We start from the raw sequence: 19,497 nt of genomic DNA, 5'->3' as shown, positions 1-19,497 counted from the left end.
TAATATCGAGCGGCAAGCGTGGTGTGCTAAATGCAGAAACCTACTTGCCGAACACATCAGTAAGAGCCGTTCTCCCGTTGCTACCTATGGAGGGCTAAGCGCATGTAGAAACACAGACGGGAGCTGTTGTTGAACCGTCCCAAGTTCGTCTCAAGACGAAAGAATGCGACGAGTATGCATGGAGCTATCGCCCTTCCATTGCTCCATTATTCGACAAGAACCTGAGCGCGCATTCGGTGGGTGGATATAAGCAGCTCTGTGCAGGAATCGGGAGGTTGTTCGAGGCGGTCCCCGCAGCCAATAGAAACGTCGAGGATAATAGTCTGGTGGTAAGCCGATTTATCTATTCGGTGTCCTGTCGAGCGGCTTCTAACAGACAGGTAGCGGGCAGAGACCCACTCGAGTCTGCTTTTACAGACACAGGAACTTCAAGAGGAGAGAGACGCACTGAAAAGGAAGCTTACGGAAACTGAAGAGCTTGTGGGGCAGGAGCGATATCGGAGGGCGGGAACGGAAGCAAGCCTTGCAGCTTCTAATGCGCGGCGCGAAACCCTTGAACAGCAGCTGCAGCAATTTAAAGAGCAGATAGAGTTACTCAAGGCCATGAACTCGAAGCATAATCTTGGATTCACTCAAATACTCGACATCGCAAAGAATAGGTTAGAGGCAAGCATATTGCGAGGATAAAAATACATAAGCATGTAGATAGAAATAAGTACATAAGCTTACGAGAAAGGCGTCGTTCTATACATGCTCCCATACAATAAATCCGCTATTTTGGACATCATTGACATCTCTGATAGACGTATCCGCCTCGGCCAAAAGTTTTGGGAGCAGCACAATCGACAATCAATCAGAACGATAAGGATAACAAAAGGAGATTGTCGGCTTCCATTTAGCCTCATGAATGGCACAGACATGGTCTGCTTGGGGCTGATAATGCCTGCTCTGCCAGAACGCCGTTGATGGTCTTTTCAGCCATCAGGAAACACTTCCTTTTCCGGAATTCAAGTAGCGACACAGCGGTTAGAAATAATCATTCTCGCCATTTCTACCACAGCTAATAGTGATCATAATGCAATTGCTGTTGGTCTTGATCGTTGGGATTTTGGCGGCTGCAATTCAAGACGATGCTAGAGTAAAAAAAGCAAGATGTGAGGAATTCATCCGATGAATCCCCGAGCACAGGCCCTTGACCAAGCCACATCAGCCACACTATGGCCACAGAGTGAGAAGGGAGCTCGGGCTAGGTGCCAAGTTCGTCACTGGGCCAATTTCCGCCCAGCAGTTTTACCGTTCCCCGAAAGAAACGGTAGCGAAACTGACGATAAAAACAACATCAGCAACAACGATGACGACAAGGACGACGACGAGGAGAAACGACGAAGGCCAGCAGACACAACAGCGACAACCAGACACAACCAGCAGATTACACACCAACTTGTCAACAACGTTCAACTCTTTATGGTCGTCGTCGCCGGCTTCGCCGCCTTTGCCAATGCTGGAGGACAGCACCATTCGCAACTGGCTGTCCACACTATCGCCGACTTCCGACCCCGATGAGGAGAAGAGTCTCAAACGCAAGCGAAGCTTTGAGTCCTTTTCGCCGCATCGTCTTCCCTCGCCGCCGTCCAGCCTGCCGCATCCTGACCAGGACGCCATGAATCCCCACGAAGCCGGTACCACTCCGGCTACCCCCCTTCGAAAGAACGCGCCGCGGTTATTACCGAATGAAGATGCTACCGAAGTGGACCTCGAGACTCCAAGGGGTCCGCGTGTAGACCCCTCTCAGGCAGCTCAGCAGACAGCCCAGTCCGACGCCAGTAGTATTGCGTCTTCAATCTCGGAGCAGACATCGATGTCGGAGCAGACATCGGCGGCATCTAAGAAGCGGAAACGACCAGTCAGTCCTCGTAAACAGTCAAACTTGATCGCCATTCAGAATTCCATGTACTATAGGAGCTTCGACGGCGAGGTTGCGCCCCCCCCCGCACTCGATCGTCTCCTTATCGGCATCGAGAGTCTGGGGAACGGTATTGGTATTGTTTCACCTACACAGGAGGAATCTGTTCGGGCAAATGCCTTGACAAATCGCCAATTTCGTTGGGTCCGAGACGAGACGTTTGCCCCTAACCGTGATGAACTGGGTCCGACACCCTCCGTCAAAAGTGTCCGGAAAATTTGGTCCGCTGCCTTTGGGGCGGAGACGGCCGGCCATGAGGAAGGCCAGTGGACCTTAGCGGTTCACGGGCCGCTGCTCGGCAGCGCTCTGGAGGAATTTGAACGCATCGGCTGGTGCAGCTGGTCGGCCAGCCCCTTTCACAATCTCCCAATTCCATGAGCGTTGCTAACGGCGATCAGCACGACGGCGCAAATTCTTCCCAAGTACACGAGATCCGACAAATCCGCCCACCATAACAAGAAGGTGGACTTGTGTGTCTACGTTAGTGAACAATCGGACGAAGTCGATGCAGCGATCCTGGCTTCACAGACGGCATCGATTAATCAAACCGACCACCCCAGTCTCATTCGGACACCGATCGGGCTGTCAATCGAGACGAAAATCACCGGCCATGATTGGGTAAACGCAGTTAATCAGATTACAGTTTGGCTTATCGCCCAGTGGGATTCGTTGGACGACTTCGTATCAAGTGGTCAGCGCGTGCGTCCCGGCTATACTCCAGCAGCCGCAGCGGGATTGACTTTTCTGCCCGGCATTATTGTTCAAGGTCACGAATGGTGGTTTGTCGCCGTGGTGAGGAAGCCCGATGGTGCTACGGAGTTCTGGAGTAAGAAACTGATTGGATCAACCACAACAACGGAGGGCATATACCAGGTTGTGGCCGTGCTGCAGCTTCTGGGACGTTGGATTGAGACCGAGTACTGGCCGTGGTTCCAGGCGGCCATCCTCAAAAAAGCATGAGTCTGTCGCGTTACGTTTGTGACGGTACCCTGTGGTGACGAATGAGTAGACGGCTCGGTCTTTATGCACCTGCCACACTTGCGAGTGCGCCAAAATGCTGCCTTGCACAAAATCTGGAGGGATTCGACGACATTAATGTCCTCGATAATCATATGCCCAATGACGACACAGCATTCAAGGGTATTCGTCTGCGTACTTACCAGCTTTAAATACAGTTATCTCACGATGTACTGGGCAATCTGAATCAGGGCTTAACTATGATGGTGTTAAGGCGCCACTCCACCTGCATGCTGGACTGGATTTGGTTTGTGATGTGAGACCAGTTATGTACGTCCGCAATCAGCCATTGTTGTCCGCTTTCCGGGATCGCGTTGGATATGGGAAGATATAACGCAACGATTCCCAGAGCATACACGTAACCTGGTTTTCCGCATTTTCTTCTCGAGGGGAACTCCAGTGGCAGATAACACGGCGTGCGGCCAGTAGGAAGGATCCATGTTATGGACATGCCGAGGACAAAGTCTACCAGCGTTGCACTTATCTTCCCACTACACGAGATGTCGGCGGGCTCGATGTCATTATCACGAAGGTAATCTGCAGCTGCCACCAACTCTTGGAGAACAAGCTTTGCATCAGAGAAACCTCCCAGGAATCACCTATCACCTTTGGAGTCACACTACTTGCTCTTCCCAAGGTCAGGCGCATTAAGTTGCAGCTATTCAGTCATTATATGGTTGCCAACGGCAGCCAATGTTCCAAACTCTTTTCGCAACGCGGGCTCGGGCAGTGACAGAGATCCTGTTGATGCTTAGACGAATTAAGATGCTGCTTGAGCGACCCGAGGCGGTTGAAGTGAATTCTTCAAAGTAAACACTGAAAAACTTCAGCGCGAGCATTGGACGTTGGTTGTTTTTAGCCAGTAAAGAATGCATGCGGTCGGCAAATTGAGAACAAGATGCGGCTAGGGACAACCCATATTTCGAAGGAATATTCCTTTCCAGCCCGTCACGAGGCTTTTTAAGCAGTGTTTTACGAAGAACCCAGAAGAGCTGGACTTGTCCTTTTAAGGGCAGAAAATGTTCTCTCAAAGTTCTCTCAAAGTTAGATGTGAAGTTCCGAACGCCAACACCTGAGGAGAGGGTCCCCTCAGACACCAGACCACCTTGGATCTCTAGGGCACCCAGCAACCCAAGCAAAACAAAATCACAATCTACTTTTGTTAAGGGTCAGATCTCACGCCACCGAAGCAAGCAGCTCTTCAGCTTCTATCTATATTGCTGTAAGTAGGCTAGCAAAAGGGACCGAAGGACTAGGGCATCAGATAGCACTACTAGTCAGAGGTCCAGATACTTCGAGAGGAGAATGCAATATTAAGCCGTTGTCAACGTTTACAGAAGGGAAACAGTCTTATCTTAGCTGCTGGAGAAGATGCACAGTCGCAAAGAGAGGCGGATACGCAACTACAAGAGGAGACGTAACGGAGAAGTGGTCGCAAATTAATGCTTGAGACGACTCAACAACGGTATGCGGTATATGGGAATTCAGGTCTAGGATTCTGAGTACAGTTATGAACATATATGTACGATATCTCTTCCTCTTGGAAACACACTTCAGTTCTCTTGATTTGCCCCACACAAGCTCTGATTGAAGAGCTCAGCACTGTGTACTACGTATTGATGAACTTTGTACGGAGAATGGCCCCTGTCCACAGCCAAAATGGGTATAATCAAGTGTACTCTCAGCTCAAACTACATGTACCACTCGCACTATCATAAGCTACATGACTCCACATCGTGTTTGCAAACAGGCAACCATAGCCAATGTATGACAGACGTTTAAAACAGACATAACAGCAGGTTCTGGCTCTCCTAAACATTGCAAGCTTGTGTAAAAGAGGGAGCGATTTGTACAGTACTGTACCGTAATCCTCACTTTCACGGGCTAAAAAATTTGTTCTAGCTTGTTCTGTTGTTTGCCATGGACTTGGAGGCGGCCGTAAACAGGAGTAGTTCACATGAAGAAAGAATCGCCAGTCCTGGCTTAAGGATCGTTAAGTCACACAATGCATCCCAGCTGATGTGACTTGTCCCAGTTGCGGGCTCGGATTCCTACAAATGCGGATATTGCAGCTGCTCCGGGATGCAGAAGTGGACTTCTAATTTAGTATCGGGACTTGAAATATCTATATGTACTTCAAAGTACAATGTATTACAGTCCAGTATGCACATACAAAGCCTGGACTCACTGTACAGTTACATCTTTGAGCTTTTTTTCTGAAACATTAAAATGGTACGAGAACAAAAAACGATAGGCCGCACTTGCTGGCTATGCAGGAAACAAAAGAGGAAGTGTAGTGGGACATTTCCATGCGCGAAGTGTAGTAGTATAAACTTCCAATGCGTTTTTGATTACTCACAGAAAAGAAAGGTCAGTTTGGCATTCTCTCATAATCGGATAGAGTCCTATACTAATCGGCTTCAGTTGTGCAAACGATGTCTGCTTCTGAAAATCCCATGTCTTGGTCCCAGTTTATGTTGCAATACTTGTATGGAGATGGATGAGAGTTGTGTTCAAGCTACAAAGCACGATGTACAACGCCTCCGACATCCCAGATTTGTAAGCCTATTGGTCACTCAATTGGTCGCCGTACTGACTTATCAGGCCTGCCATAACTGCAGAGCTCGACATTCAAAATGCACACAGACCTTACCGTGCCATCGTTGCAGTAAGCGGGGCTTTGATTGTGTTTACCCCACCCCGGAATATATCGCATTAGACGAAGATTGCAATACCTTCGTTGCCCTACCCGACCTTCGGCTCAGTAATGAATCCGGCGCTCAAGCTCCTTCGTGGGTAACGGAGGACTGTTACTTACATAATGAGAGGACGAACAATAGTCTCGACGTATCTTTACATGAAAATGGCCTTGATACTTACCACAGCATACCCGAAGCCTTAGACACGGATATTTTAGTCCCGCAGGTGCAACGGGTGTTAGATCAGCAACATCTCTCTGAGCTATGTAAATACGAGACGATCCCTTGGGTTGTTTGTCAGCTCTATGTTAGCGGCAGACTAATTCACAATGGGCTATTAGAGAGTCACTGTGATTCGCTAGTTACCGGATACCCCTTCACAAATCTTATTTACCAAGTCTTGTCTCAGTATCTGTGTTTTTCTATCGGATATGACGGTAACTGGTCACGGCCTTTCCATATTACATCTCCGTTCTGGAACTCGTAAGTTTGTGGTTTCAGCTAAAAGAATACAAACGATGCTAATTCCGAGACTGAAGCCGATTGTATTACATCGGCTGCTTTACTTCACAGCCTCGGAACCCGTTTATAAATTCCTGGGCCGCGGCACAAATGTTGGACGATATTAACAACGTACGGGCTTGGATTCACATCCCTCCTGATCAGGATATAGAAGTATATCACTAGCATGAGTGGCTGTAATGACGCGGGAACTGAAATGCTGCCCGTTGTAGTTAAGGTCACTTATTAGACAACTGGGTAATGGCGCTGTTAAGCCCATTCGCTCCGTTAACTGATGTTGCCAAGAGAAACAAATACAGGTCTCTCCGACGACATTTTCGCATTATACTGTACGGATGGTATTGATAAATATTACTCTGATGTAGTCGTATTGTAAAGACCGAAATCAGTGTCCACTCTTTTCAGTATAAATCGGAGCCAGTTTAGCAGGTTGTGGCTAGAGCAGTGGGGGCTCACGTGGCGGCGAAAGGTTCTGTCCAGCTCCTGGGCTAACAGCGGGCCCCAGGCCCATGGACCCAGATGGATAACAAGAGACCGTGCTCCTCTCGGCTTTAATCGGCATTGGAGGTACGCTTTTGCCTGAGGCACGAACGGTAGAGTCATATGAGACAAAACAAATGCGGGCAGGACCGGCCTGCGTCGCCAGTTTCACTCGCCAACCACAGGAGGCGAGAAAGCTCCTTTTCCCGACGATCCCCATATGACTGATGCAAATATCGACCTAACCTCAATATTTGAAGACCAATATGACATTTACCACCGGACTCCTAGCCTCTCGGATGGCGACAGCCCTGGCTCGAGCCAAGCTGACGAGAGCCAAAGCCAGCGCCATGGAGCCAGATCAGGTCTCCCTCTACTGCAGCTGGACGACTGGGATCCCGACCTCTTCTATGATGAAACCCCGCCTACGTGCATCCATTATTGTCTTGAATGGAAACTATTGCTAAGAAAAGCCACATCTACCAGACCCGCGAAGCTCGCAAGCGATACCGAGCAGAACCTTGTCCTGGCACCAAGTGCTTATTGGGAACGAACCCTCAAGCAGAAGCTGCAACAGCTCGTAGAGAAGAAACAGCCACGAGACATGCGTTACGAACCCGAGGAGACCAATATCACTGTATCTGTTACCGGGCCCAGCGGACGCGCCCTAACTAAACGTGCTGATGGCCTGGATATAACCTTTTGGAAGGACGTCGAGGACCAGCTGACGACCTGGGGCCATCTATTTCAGAAGGGTAAAAGCCTCCGGATCACACTCTCGTTTATATACAAAGAACCGGAGCATACGGCTAGCACAAGGACACGGCAAGGCACCAGACGGGGGGCCACTGGTCGGCAGCATGCCGAGAGGGCCGATCTCATTGAGGACCAAGAAGCCGAAGGTGTACCCACCGTCTGGAGCGAAGTCTATGCCCTTATGCGATGCCACGTAGAGTCGTGTCCTCATCCGTATTGTTGGCGTGATCCCGACACCAAGAAGCATCATCCACTTGATACCCGTGTCTTGAGTAAGCTCGTAGACTGCGCCGAGGAAGGCAAGCCGCTCAAGACACATAATGATGTGCCAGTTAGCATCCGTGAACTACTTTACTCCCAGGAGCAGAGCAACGAATCTTCTCGCAAGCGGAAGCGACGAGCGTCTGACTTGCCGCCCATTCATATTAACCTTAATCCCGCTGATCAAGGTGCTGATAAGCCATCCCTACTTTTCGATCTCCCATGGTCGAGAGAGGAAGCTCTTAAGCGCTGCTTTACATGGCACTGCAGTAATGCCTCAACTCGGGAATGGAGGGAAGGGTTTAAGAAGGCATATCAGATCTGCCTATTAGAGTGTCTCGATCTGGAGTGTCTTTACACTAACCAGGTCGAGGAGGCAAAGTTTCTCGTTGAGAAGGGTGTTTCACGCGGTATTGCGCTTCAATGTGTAAAGAAGATCGGGGCTTGGCTGGAACATGTCCGGATTCAACCGCTTGTGTGACTATTTCCTTCTGATTACAACAAAATAACCCTTTTAAGCAGGGTCATTCTGGACGCCGTAGCTTACATTCCCTCACCCCCCCTATTCACATAGTACTATACCATCGCGTATTATTATAACGAGAGGGACCGGCTTCTTTTTCCTCCTTGTTAGTATTTTTACTGTCCACTACCTCAGGATGCTTAGCGAAACAAGAGATCATTCGAATTTTGCAGGCCGCTTTTTAGTAGGATGCTGTGACATCAGTGGGCATGGGTGTAAGGCATTTTCTTGATCGATTAGTTGAATGTGTTGTGTAAAGAGCGTAAAAGTAGTAGCGAGCTGCTCAGCAGCTTGTTTATATACGTAGCAAACCCCCATCTTGATCGCCGACGGGCAGCACCTGATCCCTTCGTCCAGAGATGCTTATTGTCAACAGGCATGCAAGTATGGGTCCCTAGCGCTGTTTAAATACATTTTTCGAAATGCCGCATTACACCGCCTCACGCGCCTAGGAACTAGGCGGCAACACTTGCAATGGAGATTTATCTGCAGCATCTCGATTCACGTACGTACGCAATATCTAGAACAAGCAGCGCTTCCTAAGCCTCAAAGCTCCACACATATTTTCCCGATTACTTTGGTGATCACGAAACAAGCAGAATGAAACACACGGTGCTTGCGGGGCCAGAGAACGAATATCACGTGAGTCACGAGTTATGCTCGACGTGCGAACAATTGTTAAACCGTCCAAAACACCACTGGAATATGGATAAAGCCACTCAATCTGGCTACTCAAAGCGCCTCTATAATGATATCATTTCTGCTGCAAACAACGGCTGCCCTATATGCAAAAACCTGCACAATAGCATCTTAGCATCGCCACATCTTCAGCCTGACCTGATGGAGAGGGGGATGTCCTGCACACTCGACTGGAATAAAGAAGCAAACAAATTCGATACTATTCGTTTTTCCAGCCCACTGACTCATCTCAAGTTATTTCAGGAAGAAGGTATAGAATACGTTGTTGAACTACACCTTTTTTCCGGAAGGATTCTTAACTAAACGAGGTGAAATGCAGATGTATCTTTCTCAGTCCATGGGAAAGAAAATGACCTAATTAGTACATCTTCGGACGCGTGTCTAAATGTGGCCACTGACTGGATCACAAATTGCACCAAAACCCACTCGCAATGTAATCCAACAAACCAGGAAGTTTCTTGGCTTCCCACGAGGCTTATTGATATTGGAAGCTGGGAAGACATCTGCGCCCCCAGACTTACCGATGCTGCCAAAATAATTTCACACGAGGGCCGGACGGACTATGTCGCGCTCACTCACCGTTGGGGTGGCAAAAAGACGCTTACCCTCACCTCAAAAAATATCAACGATCTTCAACGAAAGATTCCACTAGAAGGGTTGTCCACAACATTCAAAGATGCCATCCTATTCACAAGACATCTAGGCATCAGATACTTATGGATCGACTCTTTATATATAAAACAAGATTATAAGATTGATTAGCAAAATGAATCCGCTATGATGGGGAATGTCTATAAGAGATCATATTACAACATTACTACAACAGCCGCAGCGGCTAGTCACGACGGTCTATTCGTAGACAGAGACGTCCTATCACATTTTCCTCTCAAGATCAATTTGAATTAGGAAGGCCATCAAAGAACATATTACTGCGTCTATAGCGATTTATGGTATTTGGGTGTAACCAAAACACCGTTGAATCGCCGTGGCTGGGTCCTTCAAGAACGCCTACTCAGTCCTCGCACTTTGTCATTCAACACTCAGTTGTTTTGGGAGTGTCGGGAGCTCAAAGCCTGCGAGGTGTTTCCTCAAGGCTTAGGAAAAGACGCAAGTTTCGGTCACGACGATATTGACGAGGATTCAGAGCTCTGCTCCAAGGCCTGGGCGACAGAAATCACTGAGCCTTACAGTCGATACGATCCTTGGGCGAGAGTCGTTGAACAGTTCACGGTATGCAACCTAACAGAAGCTACAGATAAATTGGTAGCGGTGTCTGGGGTTGCTAAAGCAATGAAATCTGTAATTGGTGGCAACTATGTCGCTGGGCTATGGGAGCGAAACTTGACCTTTGATCTCCTATGGTACGTGGAAAATGGGCGGCAAGGAGACTGGCGAAACTCGACAAGAGTCGAATGTTACCGCGGTTAGTCAATATCCTACTTATTCTGTACGAAGTATGGCTAAAATTTCCTAGCACCATCATGGTCTTGGGCCTCTATTGAAGGCCGGGTTCATTTTGCCCGTGGACATCGTGATTATAGCTGGGGACCTCCTCTGTTTAAAGTGTCTACCATTAAGATCGAATCTACAACTAACGATGTGACGGGACAACTAAAAGGTGGACACATTCTTGCATCGGGACTATTACTAAAGTTGCAAGCACTCCGAAACGTCGGAGACTTTGCTCTGGAACTCATGCCCGGTGCCGGGACAGTTTATTGTCTTGATGATCGGCAAGACTTGTGTCTTGAAGAGGTACTTTTCTTTCCAGTGAGATCAATGAAGAGTGCCAATGGAGTAGAACTTCTTGGCCTAATCCTAACGCAAAAGTCTGACGGATTTCGACGAGTTGGGCTTCTTGCAATCAGAAGAGATGAGATTGATGATTTTTATTGGCATAATGAATGGGATCATGAATTTGAATGGGATTACGAACACTGTACCGGATGGTCAAGCGGTCAAAACTGTAAGGATGAAATAATTAAACTCCTCTAGAGTAACTATTTAGATATACTCTATCCAGCTGAATTCCGCCCTGGCAGGCGAACGAAGTGTTAGAGTCGAGCTCATAGTGTTAACCCCTTAGATCAAGGCCTGTGATATTTACTCCCGGTATATACTGCAATAATATTAAGGCGTTGACTTCGGAGGATACTCGATGGAAATCCCAGAGTGACGAAAATGCCCCTCAGCACTTTCCCTTCGAACCCCCACTGCATCTACACATATTTTTACGAAGGCCATGAAATCCTTCTCGTACAGGTCGGCGTACTGGGGCCGTAGACGTTTAATGTACGCCTTTAGCTCTGCAAAATACTCCTCAATGGGATTAAAGTCGGGCGAATACGGTGAAAGGTAGCACAAGCGGACTCCTGCGTTGGCACACAGTTCCTTAATCCTGTCAGAGTGGTGAATGGAGGCATTGTCCATCACCAGGACCGAGTTCGGCTCCGGCCACCGCCCGCAGTGGCACAGGAGCTGCTCGATAAAGTTCTCATATGTGCTAGCATCGGTTGAGCCCGAGTAGACTCGAGCAAGCTTTACGCCGTTCTGTGTATACGCTGCGAGAACCTGGAACCTCTGCTCGCGGCTAAAGCGAGCAACCTGGACGGGCGTTACACCTACCGGCGCCCATCCGTACCGACGGTGGCCAGTCCGCTTATCGCAGCCCGACTCGTCGATAAATACGAGTTGATACGATTTATACTCAGAGACTCTATACATATAGAAGTCTCGAAGGTCCAAATCCCGTTGTTGGGCTACGCGGCCATTGACCTTCCTTGACCATCCAATGGACTTCAAGGTTCTAGACATCGTGGTGGGAGATACTTCGACCCCGAACTTCTCGCGAATAAATTTTATCATCTCGTCTCGGTACATAGACGTGTTATTCGCTAGCTCCTCGCGGAGCGCCGCTCGCATGAAGGGGTCGATCTTGCCATAGCGGCCAACACGGGTTGGAGGCGACGTCGTGGTTCCGAACCGTTTAAGTTTCGCTTCTATTCTGCGCACAGCGCGGTCACTGCAGCCAACATGTTCAGCTATCACAGCATATTCAGTTCCACGACGAAGCAAACCCTCGATTTGTGCATGCTTCCAGACAGGCAGTCGGGGAGCCATAACGAGACGCAGAGAAGCCAGCTCCGGCTCGTCGGATGCAGGATGCAGGACGCAGAACGGCCAGATTGACTCGCTCCTCTTCGTCCCTGCGTATGACTCACAGGCCCACTCTGAACAGAGGCCAGAACAAGATCTTCGGCTAGATCAGGTACAATCTACCAGTGGGTCAGGTACAATCTGGCAGGGCCCACCTTGCACGAGGAGCCAAGAACGCTATCTCTGTTAGGCATGTTGAAGATAGATACAAGGCCGACTTGCCCCACTACATGCGCCACAAGGCTAGCTGGTCTGTGCTATAAGTCGTTAAATCTTAGAATCTGGACACTGATTTCGGTCTTTACAATAGCATACTGTACAATACAGTAGTTAAGCAGCAGAATACAGATTCCAAAAGTGGTTCTTGCAACCCACTCACGCCATATGTTATATAATGTGGACAGTCCCAGCGGCTTCTTGCAGCAAGGCTATGCTGAAATGAGTTATATCATGGATTTCAAGACCGAATCTACGTTTGTGCAGTTAGAACGAACAATGGCTGATGTTTACGAGGATGTGTTGTACTATCCTCAGTTGGCAACCACGCCGCTTTCGCCCGTAACCAATCCTGTTTCTCCTTCCTCATCTAGCATTTTTCTTCAGAGATTGCAAGAAGTGAATAGACACAGGGTGGAGTTTATACCTACAAAGGATGCCGCGTCACCATTCCGGTTGGGAAGCCCTTTTGCATCACAGGCATCTGTTTCTGAGTCAAGCACAATTATGCCTCAAACCATATCATGCAAACAGCTAAATTTAGAGAGAGTTCCCCTTCCCAGCTCTCAAAATCGGATCATACCTGTAGCCGGAGAAAGCCGCCGCCGGAGGAAGAGAACTGTTAGATAGAGATTGAAGATATGCCACATTAGGCCCGGCTACCGGCACTTACAAGAGCTGAATTCAATACAGTGAAAACTCGTACTGTACTGTACCAACGGGTGGTAATGAAAGCAGTTTCACCCTCTAAAACCCTCAATAATACATACTGTAATGACTGGAGGTTTTTTCTGATTGATTAGATTTTGACTTTTGCTAGAGATCAATCTAACTCCACAGTAAGAGCACAATACTGCTCTGCTGCTAAGGTGACAGGTAAAATGAGCACTGCAGTGTTGTCAGCTATTGCTAGAGCACTATTGCTTTATTCAACGGCTGGGAGGTTGACACAACTGCGATCGATGGTGTCGCGATCCCAAATAGAGTCAACATGTAAACACTGGACGGCGTTGGCTATTAGAAAGGCTATGCCTGTAGAATAATCAGTAGTGCGAGAGCGCGAGCAAGCCTTCGAAACGAGATCAACGGAAAGATTCGCACCAAGAAGGGCACGATGGAAAACTTCACCACAGCCTGAATCATCGCATAAAGCAGTAAACCGACGTACAACAGCTTAAGTTAGTTAACATTCCTTCAATCCTTATGAGAGATTATCAAGTCCATGTACCTTAAGAATGACCGTACAGTTCCCAGCAGGTATCAGCACCTAGGATCATGATGTAATCATCGACCCAAAAGCCTTTTGGCATATTAGATTCGGGCGAGCGACCTGAGAGCGACGACCGGGAATAGAACAGCAAAGCCGACAAAAATAGTCAGCTTAATAGCCTGGCTGCGCGACGCTTTCGGAAATGCATTACACAAGGCTCCTTCAACCAGTATAAGCACGTCATACGAGCACGTCACGCCGACAGACTCTTTTATCAGACACGCCCGATAGCCTAAAAAGACCGCATTTTTGCGCCGCGGTTTGCATCGAAATAAGGGTGGAGCGCCTGAACTGACGCTTAGTGAGCAGTAAATGGCTCTTTGCGGAGCGACGTTCTGCCGATTAATGATGTTTTCTTTCCCAGAAACCAGATGGCTTATAACAAGAGCTTGTTCTCCGTTTGGAAGTACATATGTACAGTACAGTATCTTAATCTTTCACTACAATACAGTTATTCTGAACATCACTCTCTCCTCCGATCTCAAGTCATCCGATCATGAACTGCCAGGATAGCCGCAAGGAGGAACCTCCAAACCAAGCCGGCCCTGATAGTGAGGTCGGCTGCGAAAAGCTCATCGTCATGGGAATTCTCGCCGTTTTATCTCTGATGGTAGCTCTTGATGCCTGCGTTATCGTTACGTCCCTGCCTGTATGTTGATGTTCCTGATGTCGACTATTGTATGCTAACTTCTCGCAGGAAATTGTCAAAGGTTTAGAGACCAATACTAGCGGAGGCTTTTGGATAGGCACCTCCTACCTGCTGGCTAATGCTGTCGCGATGCTCTTTATAGCCGACCTGAGCGAGGCTTTCGGCCGTAAACCGTGTCTGACGGTGTCCGTAGCTTTCTTCACAATCGGCACAATCATCTGCTGCCTATCTGACACCATTGCTCAAATGCTTACTGGACGTTCTCTGCAAGGTATTGGCGGAGCTGGCATTATGATGCTAAGCATCGTCATTTACACGGACTTAGTCTCTCAAAGTATCCGGCCGAAATGGTACGGAATAATGTGAGTAATCTTCGCCCTTAGGATGAAGTTAATGGACGCATCTCATGTAGAATTATTCTAGACTCGGAGCGTGGGCCTTGGGAAATTGTTTGGGCCCAATCATCGGCGGCGTCATTGCTCAACATACCACTTGGCGCTGGGTATTCTATATCATGTTTCCCTTCTGCGCTGTCGGTATGGTCCTCGTGCCATGGAAGGTAAACGTCAAGCCACGCTCGAAAACAACACATGAGAAGCTGGCCATGATCGACTGGGCTGGTGGCGTCTTATTCATAAGTTCTTCCACCCTTTTTCTCGTTGCCATTTCCGGTGGCGGCATACAGTCTCCCTGGAATAGCGTCGGCACACTAGCACCATTATGCCTCGGCATAGCTGGTTTTGTTTCGACTCTCGTCTATGAGACCCGAGTAACGCAGAAACCGTTCCTCAATCGCAATTTGTTTTGGGGTCCGAGCCCCATCGCTGTCTACATTTGCGGAGCCGTCCAAGGGCTTTTAGTAGGTTGAGTAAATCTGCACAAGGAAACAGCACGCTGACCCAAATAGCTATATGGCCAGCTTTATTATATTCCTCAATTCTTTATCCTTGTTAAAGGGTTCTCGCCTGTCAATACTGGTCTCGCGCTTCTCCCCGTGATGTTCACACTCATGCCAGGCTCTATCGCGACTGGCTTCTTTATAACTCGAACCGAAAATTGCCAATACCCAATATGGGCTGGCTGGATGTTAACGACCATAGCAACCGGTTTGACGATTCTTTGGGATGCGAATACGCCAGCGAGTGTCTGGGCCACAACGCTCGTGCTCCTTGGGTTGGGTCATGGAGCCGTTCTCAACGCCCAAACCACCGCCGCCTCTCAGGCTGCTTTTAGCAGTGTCGCCACCGTAAGGGGCACTGAGCCGAACGAAGGCATCGCAACTGCAATGTACGCATTCTTAAGGCAGTTCGGTATGGCAGTAGGCGTCGGTATTGGTGGCTCCACCTTCCAAAATGTCTTTTTACTCAATCTGGACATGGATGGCCTGCCGGGAAACCACGAGGCGAAGAGCCAGGTAAATGTGGCAGAACTCTTGCAAGTCGTTATAGATAGCAGTGCCAGAGCGGAAATCCTGGACGCGTGTATTCTCGGGCTACGCGGAGTGTCTTGCCTTTACGTTGGGTTATCAGGGGCTGCTTTGTTCGTGAGTATGTGGGTTAAGAGGTACCACTTGAATCAGTTTGTGACTACGGAACAGAAGCTACAAAATAGCGGGAAAAGGGTTTTAGGAGTAGCAGAGGCTGCCTGATAACAACAGGCAGAAAAGAAAAACCGTGATGAAATCAGGTTCTGACCTATAGGTCCTCATATCTTAGTAGGTAGTGAGACGACAACTTGAACTTAATGGTTAATCACTATCATCCTTTTTTGAATCATTTGCAAGCCACTAAGAGAAGCCGTTGTTAGTATTATGTTGGGCAAGTTAACATTCTACATGCCCGCTTAAGAACTGCGATGTTGGGGAGCGTTTCCGTTTCACAATATACGCCTAATCGCTTTCTCATTCAAATTCCAATAGCTCCCATAGAACACAGTCTGGCCTAACTCCGTAGTGGATTGCATTTTCTCTCTCAATAATCCATTGATATATGTATGTATTGACTATACGGCTGTGATTATGATTTGGTCTTGATTGCATGTGGGGATCTTTGGTTTCTGAGCACAGGACAGGCTGCAGCCAGTTGAGGCTGCATTAGTATTTCTATTGCGAACAAGACCAGAACGCCTCACCGTTGTGAAGTTGCTGTGAACGCATATCAAAGTTGAAGTCACCGTCTGAGGAGTCACCGTCTAAGTTCAAGCAGAGAAATGTCTCAACAGGTGTGTCCACCAACTGGAACGACGTTGGTTTCCTGGTCGTTTCGGTGTGTCCGTTAGGTTCCACTTACGTTGTCTCATGAATAATTGAGGCTGCCAGCTTTATGTTCACAACGTTAACGCCAAGAAATACAGGGAAGACGAACGTTCAAGTGCTTCTATTCGAGGACTTGAGGTTTACATAAAAGTCCGGTGCCTCCGGTCCCTATGGGATATTATGGCAACTGCAGTCCGTGTCATAGCTATGATCAAATGCCATGCCATACTAGTGACACCTGAATTGCAGCAAAATTACAAAGTAGGTTTAGAAATTTGTTCGCACCGGTAGTCTATTCGACTTCACTGCATTTCTATAAGATTTTTATCGCTACTAGGAGGCATGTGCAGACTATGTCTCCTGAAGAAAGTACCTAGCTATAGCTCGTTTCATAGTAACCTGAAATCTGTTGATGCAACCCCATGCTCCCTGAAACATATACTTCGAAGCTCATACAGATGTGCTCCGGATTTAATCGGACCGAGTTAATGCTTTGTGGATCCTCGCTGAATGCTTACGGCCAAGAATCCTAAACAAGGTTTGCCGCCCTGGACACATCGCTCCCAAGAAAAGGACTCTCTTGGGTAACACCGGGTTTTGCTGCTTGCATCCAGTTACTGCTCAACCTATTAATATCTTTATGAAATGAAGCGATGGCATCAATCTGCGTTTCTACAGTTGTGCGGAGTCTGGCTCTAGGTGTTTTCAGGGTGCCAATGGCATTTGTGCTACGTCCTCATGCTATCACCTCGTAAGCAATATCTGTCGGTATTTGTGGCCATCCATCTATCGACACGAAGTGGGCTCTCTGGCTCCTATACTTAGCCATTGCAAATATACTAGACAATCAAGTTATTAATTCACAAAGCTTAAAATGTCGCTCCAAAGATACAGTAGACATGCTAGCAACTCTTCGCTTACATACTTGGCAGTTCAGCCAAATATGGATCTTGGTTTCTGACAGTAGACGGTTCTACCCTAAACAGTCCAAGCTATTTGGTAATGCACTCGGCACAGTATATATGCTGTGTGGCGTCCAGGATAAGGCAAATAGGAGAAGAAGCCGTGTGACCATTTTCCATATGTACACAAGTTAGTATACAGTATTACTTCTTGTTTCGCATCCCGCACTCTTTCGGGATATTATACACACAACATAATGGGCAGCTGTTTCTCTAAATCTTTGACAAATGACGCCGAGCCAGATTTGTTCCGCGCCGCAGACATTCCTAGCAACTTACCACATGCCATCTATCCGTTCAATGAGCACAACGAATCCTGCCGCGTGCTGCGACCCTGGCAGATTCACGGAGAAAAGTCTCGCAATTTCAGATACGTTATATACACTATTAATAACAACCTTCTTACTAAACAACAATCTATCGCCCAGGAGGTAACCTTGAAACACATATTACAACTTGCGAGTATTCATGGGTTGAATGTCTTGGTTAAATGCTTGGACTACTCGTCAGACGCAGACCATGACCCAGAAGCAGCAAAAGAACAGCAGCTCTATATGGATATGCTGGCGGCAGATTTCGCGTCAGACCTCGTCTCTATGTGGGACTGCCGACGGCCTCATCCAACTTCTAGTCGTGGTACTGCCAGAATCCTCACAAGCGAGGAACGCATTGATGCAGCAATCAACAAGATACGGCATAGCCGGGAGATAGGCGACTCAGACGCTAAAAGCCAGGTTGAGCCGGAGCTGGTAGCTGCTCTATCCCGCTTTACCCAAGAATGGCCTCTAGACGAGTTTCTAATGAGGAAAGACGAGATATGTGATCAAGCGCCTACTGTTACCGCGGAAGGAATCTCCAAGCTACAGGCGCAATTTATTCTGCAAACACGTGTCGCCTACGCTAGCCTCACCAGCGAGACTGGCGCTGCGCCGACAGTAGCTATTAGTTTTGTCCCAGACGAAATTCCGAACATCACCCTTACCAATATCAAAAGACACCTTAAAACTGTTTTCGACATTTTGTCCGAGGAAGTAAACGAGTTTGGAAAGGCTATGCGCCACGATCTATATACGATCCAGTTGATCTCGCTTGGCACGACCAGCAGCAGAGGCGGTGGGCAGTGGAACATCCTAGACGGCCTTGGGCAACGAGGCGGCGACATAATCGACCATTTGCATTTGGACTGTAATGCGCTCCTTACGCATGGCCCGGGGCCCTTTCTTGGGCAGAAAATAATGCTCGGATCAATTGAGCCCGAGATTGATCGTGTTCCCGCAGGTGGAAGCGCAACGCAAGAATTCTATGGCAATGGGGGTTTTCCAGTAACGAAGGAACATATGGAAGAATGTTTCTGTCAGAAAAAGCCAGCTGAGGCGTACATCGTCAGGTAAACTTTCAACAAACGGTTGTACAGGGGGGAGGCAAAGGGTATCATGGCAGTCATTACAATAGAATACGGTCGAATATAGCATGTGTCGTTCTGAGAACCTCCAGCAGCTAGCTATTGGGCGTATCTATCATGACGTGTGTGTGATATATGTGTTCCAGCACCAGCATTGATACATTCACCATCCAAAATCTGTGTCTAGGGTAACTGTAATAAAAACCAGGTTCCGCTTCCGCCATTAAGCGTTAAGGGTATTATAAATTAAGTTACTGCCTAAGGTGCCCGTGTCACCGAAGCGCCTAACAGGAGCCACTTTTAGTCCACTAAAGGCCCCAAAACCCAATTCCCTAAGGAACCCCGTCTTTGTCAAAAACCAAGCTCGGAACATCACGTTATCACCGAATCCACTTTAGGTGAGCTCACCGCGACAAACTTTTACTTTTCGTGCAGAGTACGAAAGAGGCGCATGCAACCACAGCGGCGATACTGTACTATATAGTGTCGGATAGATATTTTGTCGCGGGATATCCGACACGCCGACGATGACTCGCTCACAGGCGGTCTAGACACGAGCTGATAACACGGCCCATCCACTGCCTTCTGGTCGCTATAAATCCACATTATTGTCTGACAAATATCTGCAGAGTATCTCCGCAGCACCGGGTGTCGGTTCTCCTATAAGA

The 19,497-nt window shown here is 48.1% G+C and overlaps 6 protein-coding genes across 6 annotated transcripts; 4 read left to right on the top strand and 2 right to left on the bottom strand.

The window, feature by feature from the left end:
• Positions 1-1,351: 1,351 nt before the first annotated feature.
• On the top strand, positions 1,352-2,923 carry CTRU02_215496 (uncharacterized protein; the record flags this gene model as incomplete). Its single annotated transcript, XM_036723802.1, has 2 exons — positions 1,352-2,304; positions 2,362-2,923. 2 exons carry the CDS (start codon positions 1,352-1,354, stop codon positions 2,921-2,923), a joined length of 1,515 nt encoding a protein of 504 aa, XP_036584485.1.
• Positions 2,924-6,901: 3,978 nt separating this feature from the next.
• CTRU02_215495 (uncharacterized protein) lies at positions 6,902-8,179 on the top strand (the record flags this gene model as incomplete). The annotated part of the gene is made up of 1 exon (XM_036723803.1): positions 6,902-8,179. One exon carries the CDS (start codon positions 6,902-6,904, stop codon positions 8,177-8,179), a length of 1,278 nt encoding a protein of 425 aa, XP_036584486.1.
• Positions 8,180-11,050: 2,871 nt separating this feature from the next.
• Positions 11,051-12,040, bottom strand: CTRU02_215494 (uncharacterized protein; the record flags this gene model as incomplete). The annotated part of the gene is made up of 1 exon (XM_036723804.1): positions 11,051-12,040. One exon carries the CDS (start codon positions 12,038-12,040, stop codon positions 11,051-11,053), a length of 990 nt encoding a protein of 329 aa, XP_036584487.1.
• Positions 12,041-13,318: 1,278 nt separating this feature from the next.
• CTRU02_215493 (uncharacterized protein) lies at positions 13,319-13,435 on the bottom strand (the record flags this gene model as incomplete). The annotated part of the gene is made up of 1 exon (XM_036723805.1): positions 13,319-13,435. The coding sequence occupies one exon, from the start codon at positions 13,433-13,435 to the stop codon at positions 13,319-13,321; it is 117 nt and encodes a 38-aa protein (XP_036584488.1).
• Positions 13,436-14,058: 623 nt separating this feature from the next.
• CTRU02_215492 (major facilitator superfamily transporter (efflux pump antibiotic resistance)) lies at positions 14,059-15,859 on the top strand (the record flags this gene model as incomplete). The annotated part of the gene is made up of 4 exons (XM_036723806.1): positions 14,059-14,211; positions 14,260-14,573; positions 14,635-15,070; positions 15,119-15,859. The coding sequence occupies 4 exons, from the start codon at positions 14,059-14,061 to the stop codon at positions 15,857-15,859; spliced, it is 1,644 nt and encodes a 547-aa protein (XP_036584489.1).
• Positions 15,860-17,624: 1,765 nt separating this feature from the next.
• CTRU02_215491 (uncharacterized protein) lies at positions 17,625-18,818 on the top strand (the record flags this gene model as incomplete). The annotated part of the gene is made up of 1 exon (XM_036723807.1): positions 17,625-18,818. The coding sequence occupies one exon, from the start codon at positions 17,625-17,627 to the stop codon at positions 18,816-18,818; it is 1,194 nt and encodes a 397-aa protein (XP_036584490.1).
• Positions 18,819-19,497: the final 679 nt, after the last annotated feature.

This window comes from Colletotrichum truncatum (genome assembly GCF_014235925.2).
Source record: "Colletotrichum truncatum strain CMES1059 chromosome Unknown Contig_0016, whole genome shotgun sequence".
In the NCBI taxonomy this organism is placed as follows: Eukaryota; Fungi; Ascomycota; class Sordariomycetes; order Glomerellales; family Glomerellaceae; genus Colletotrichum; species Colletotrichum truncatum.
This window is presented reverse-complemented; position numbering and strand designations above follow the sequence as displayed.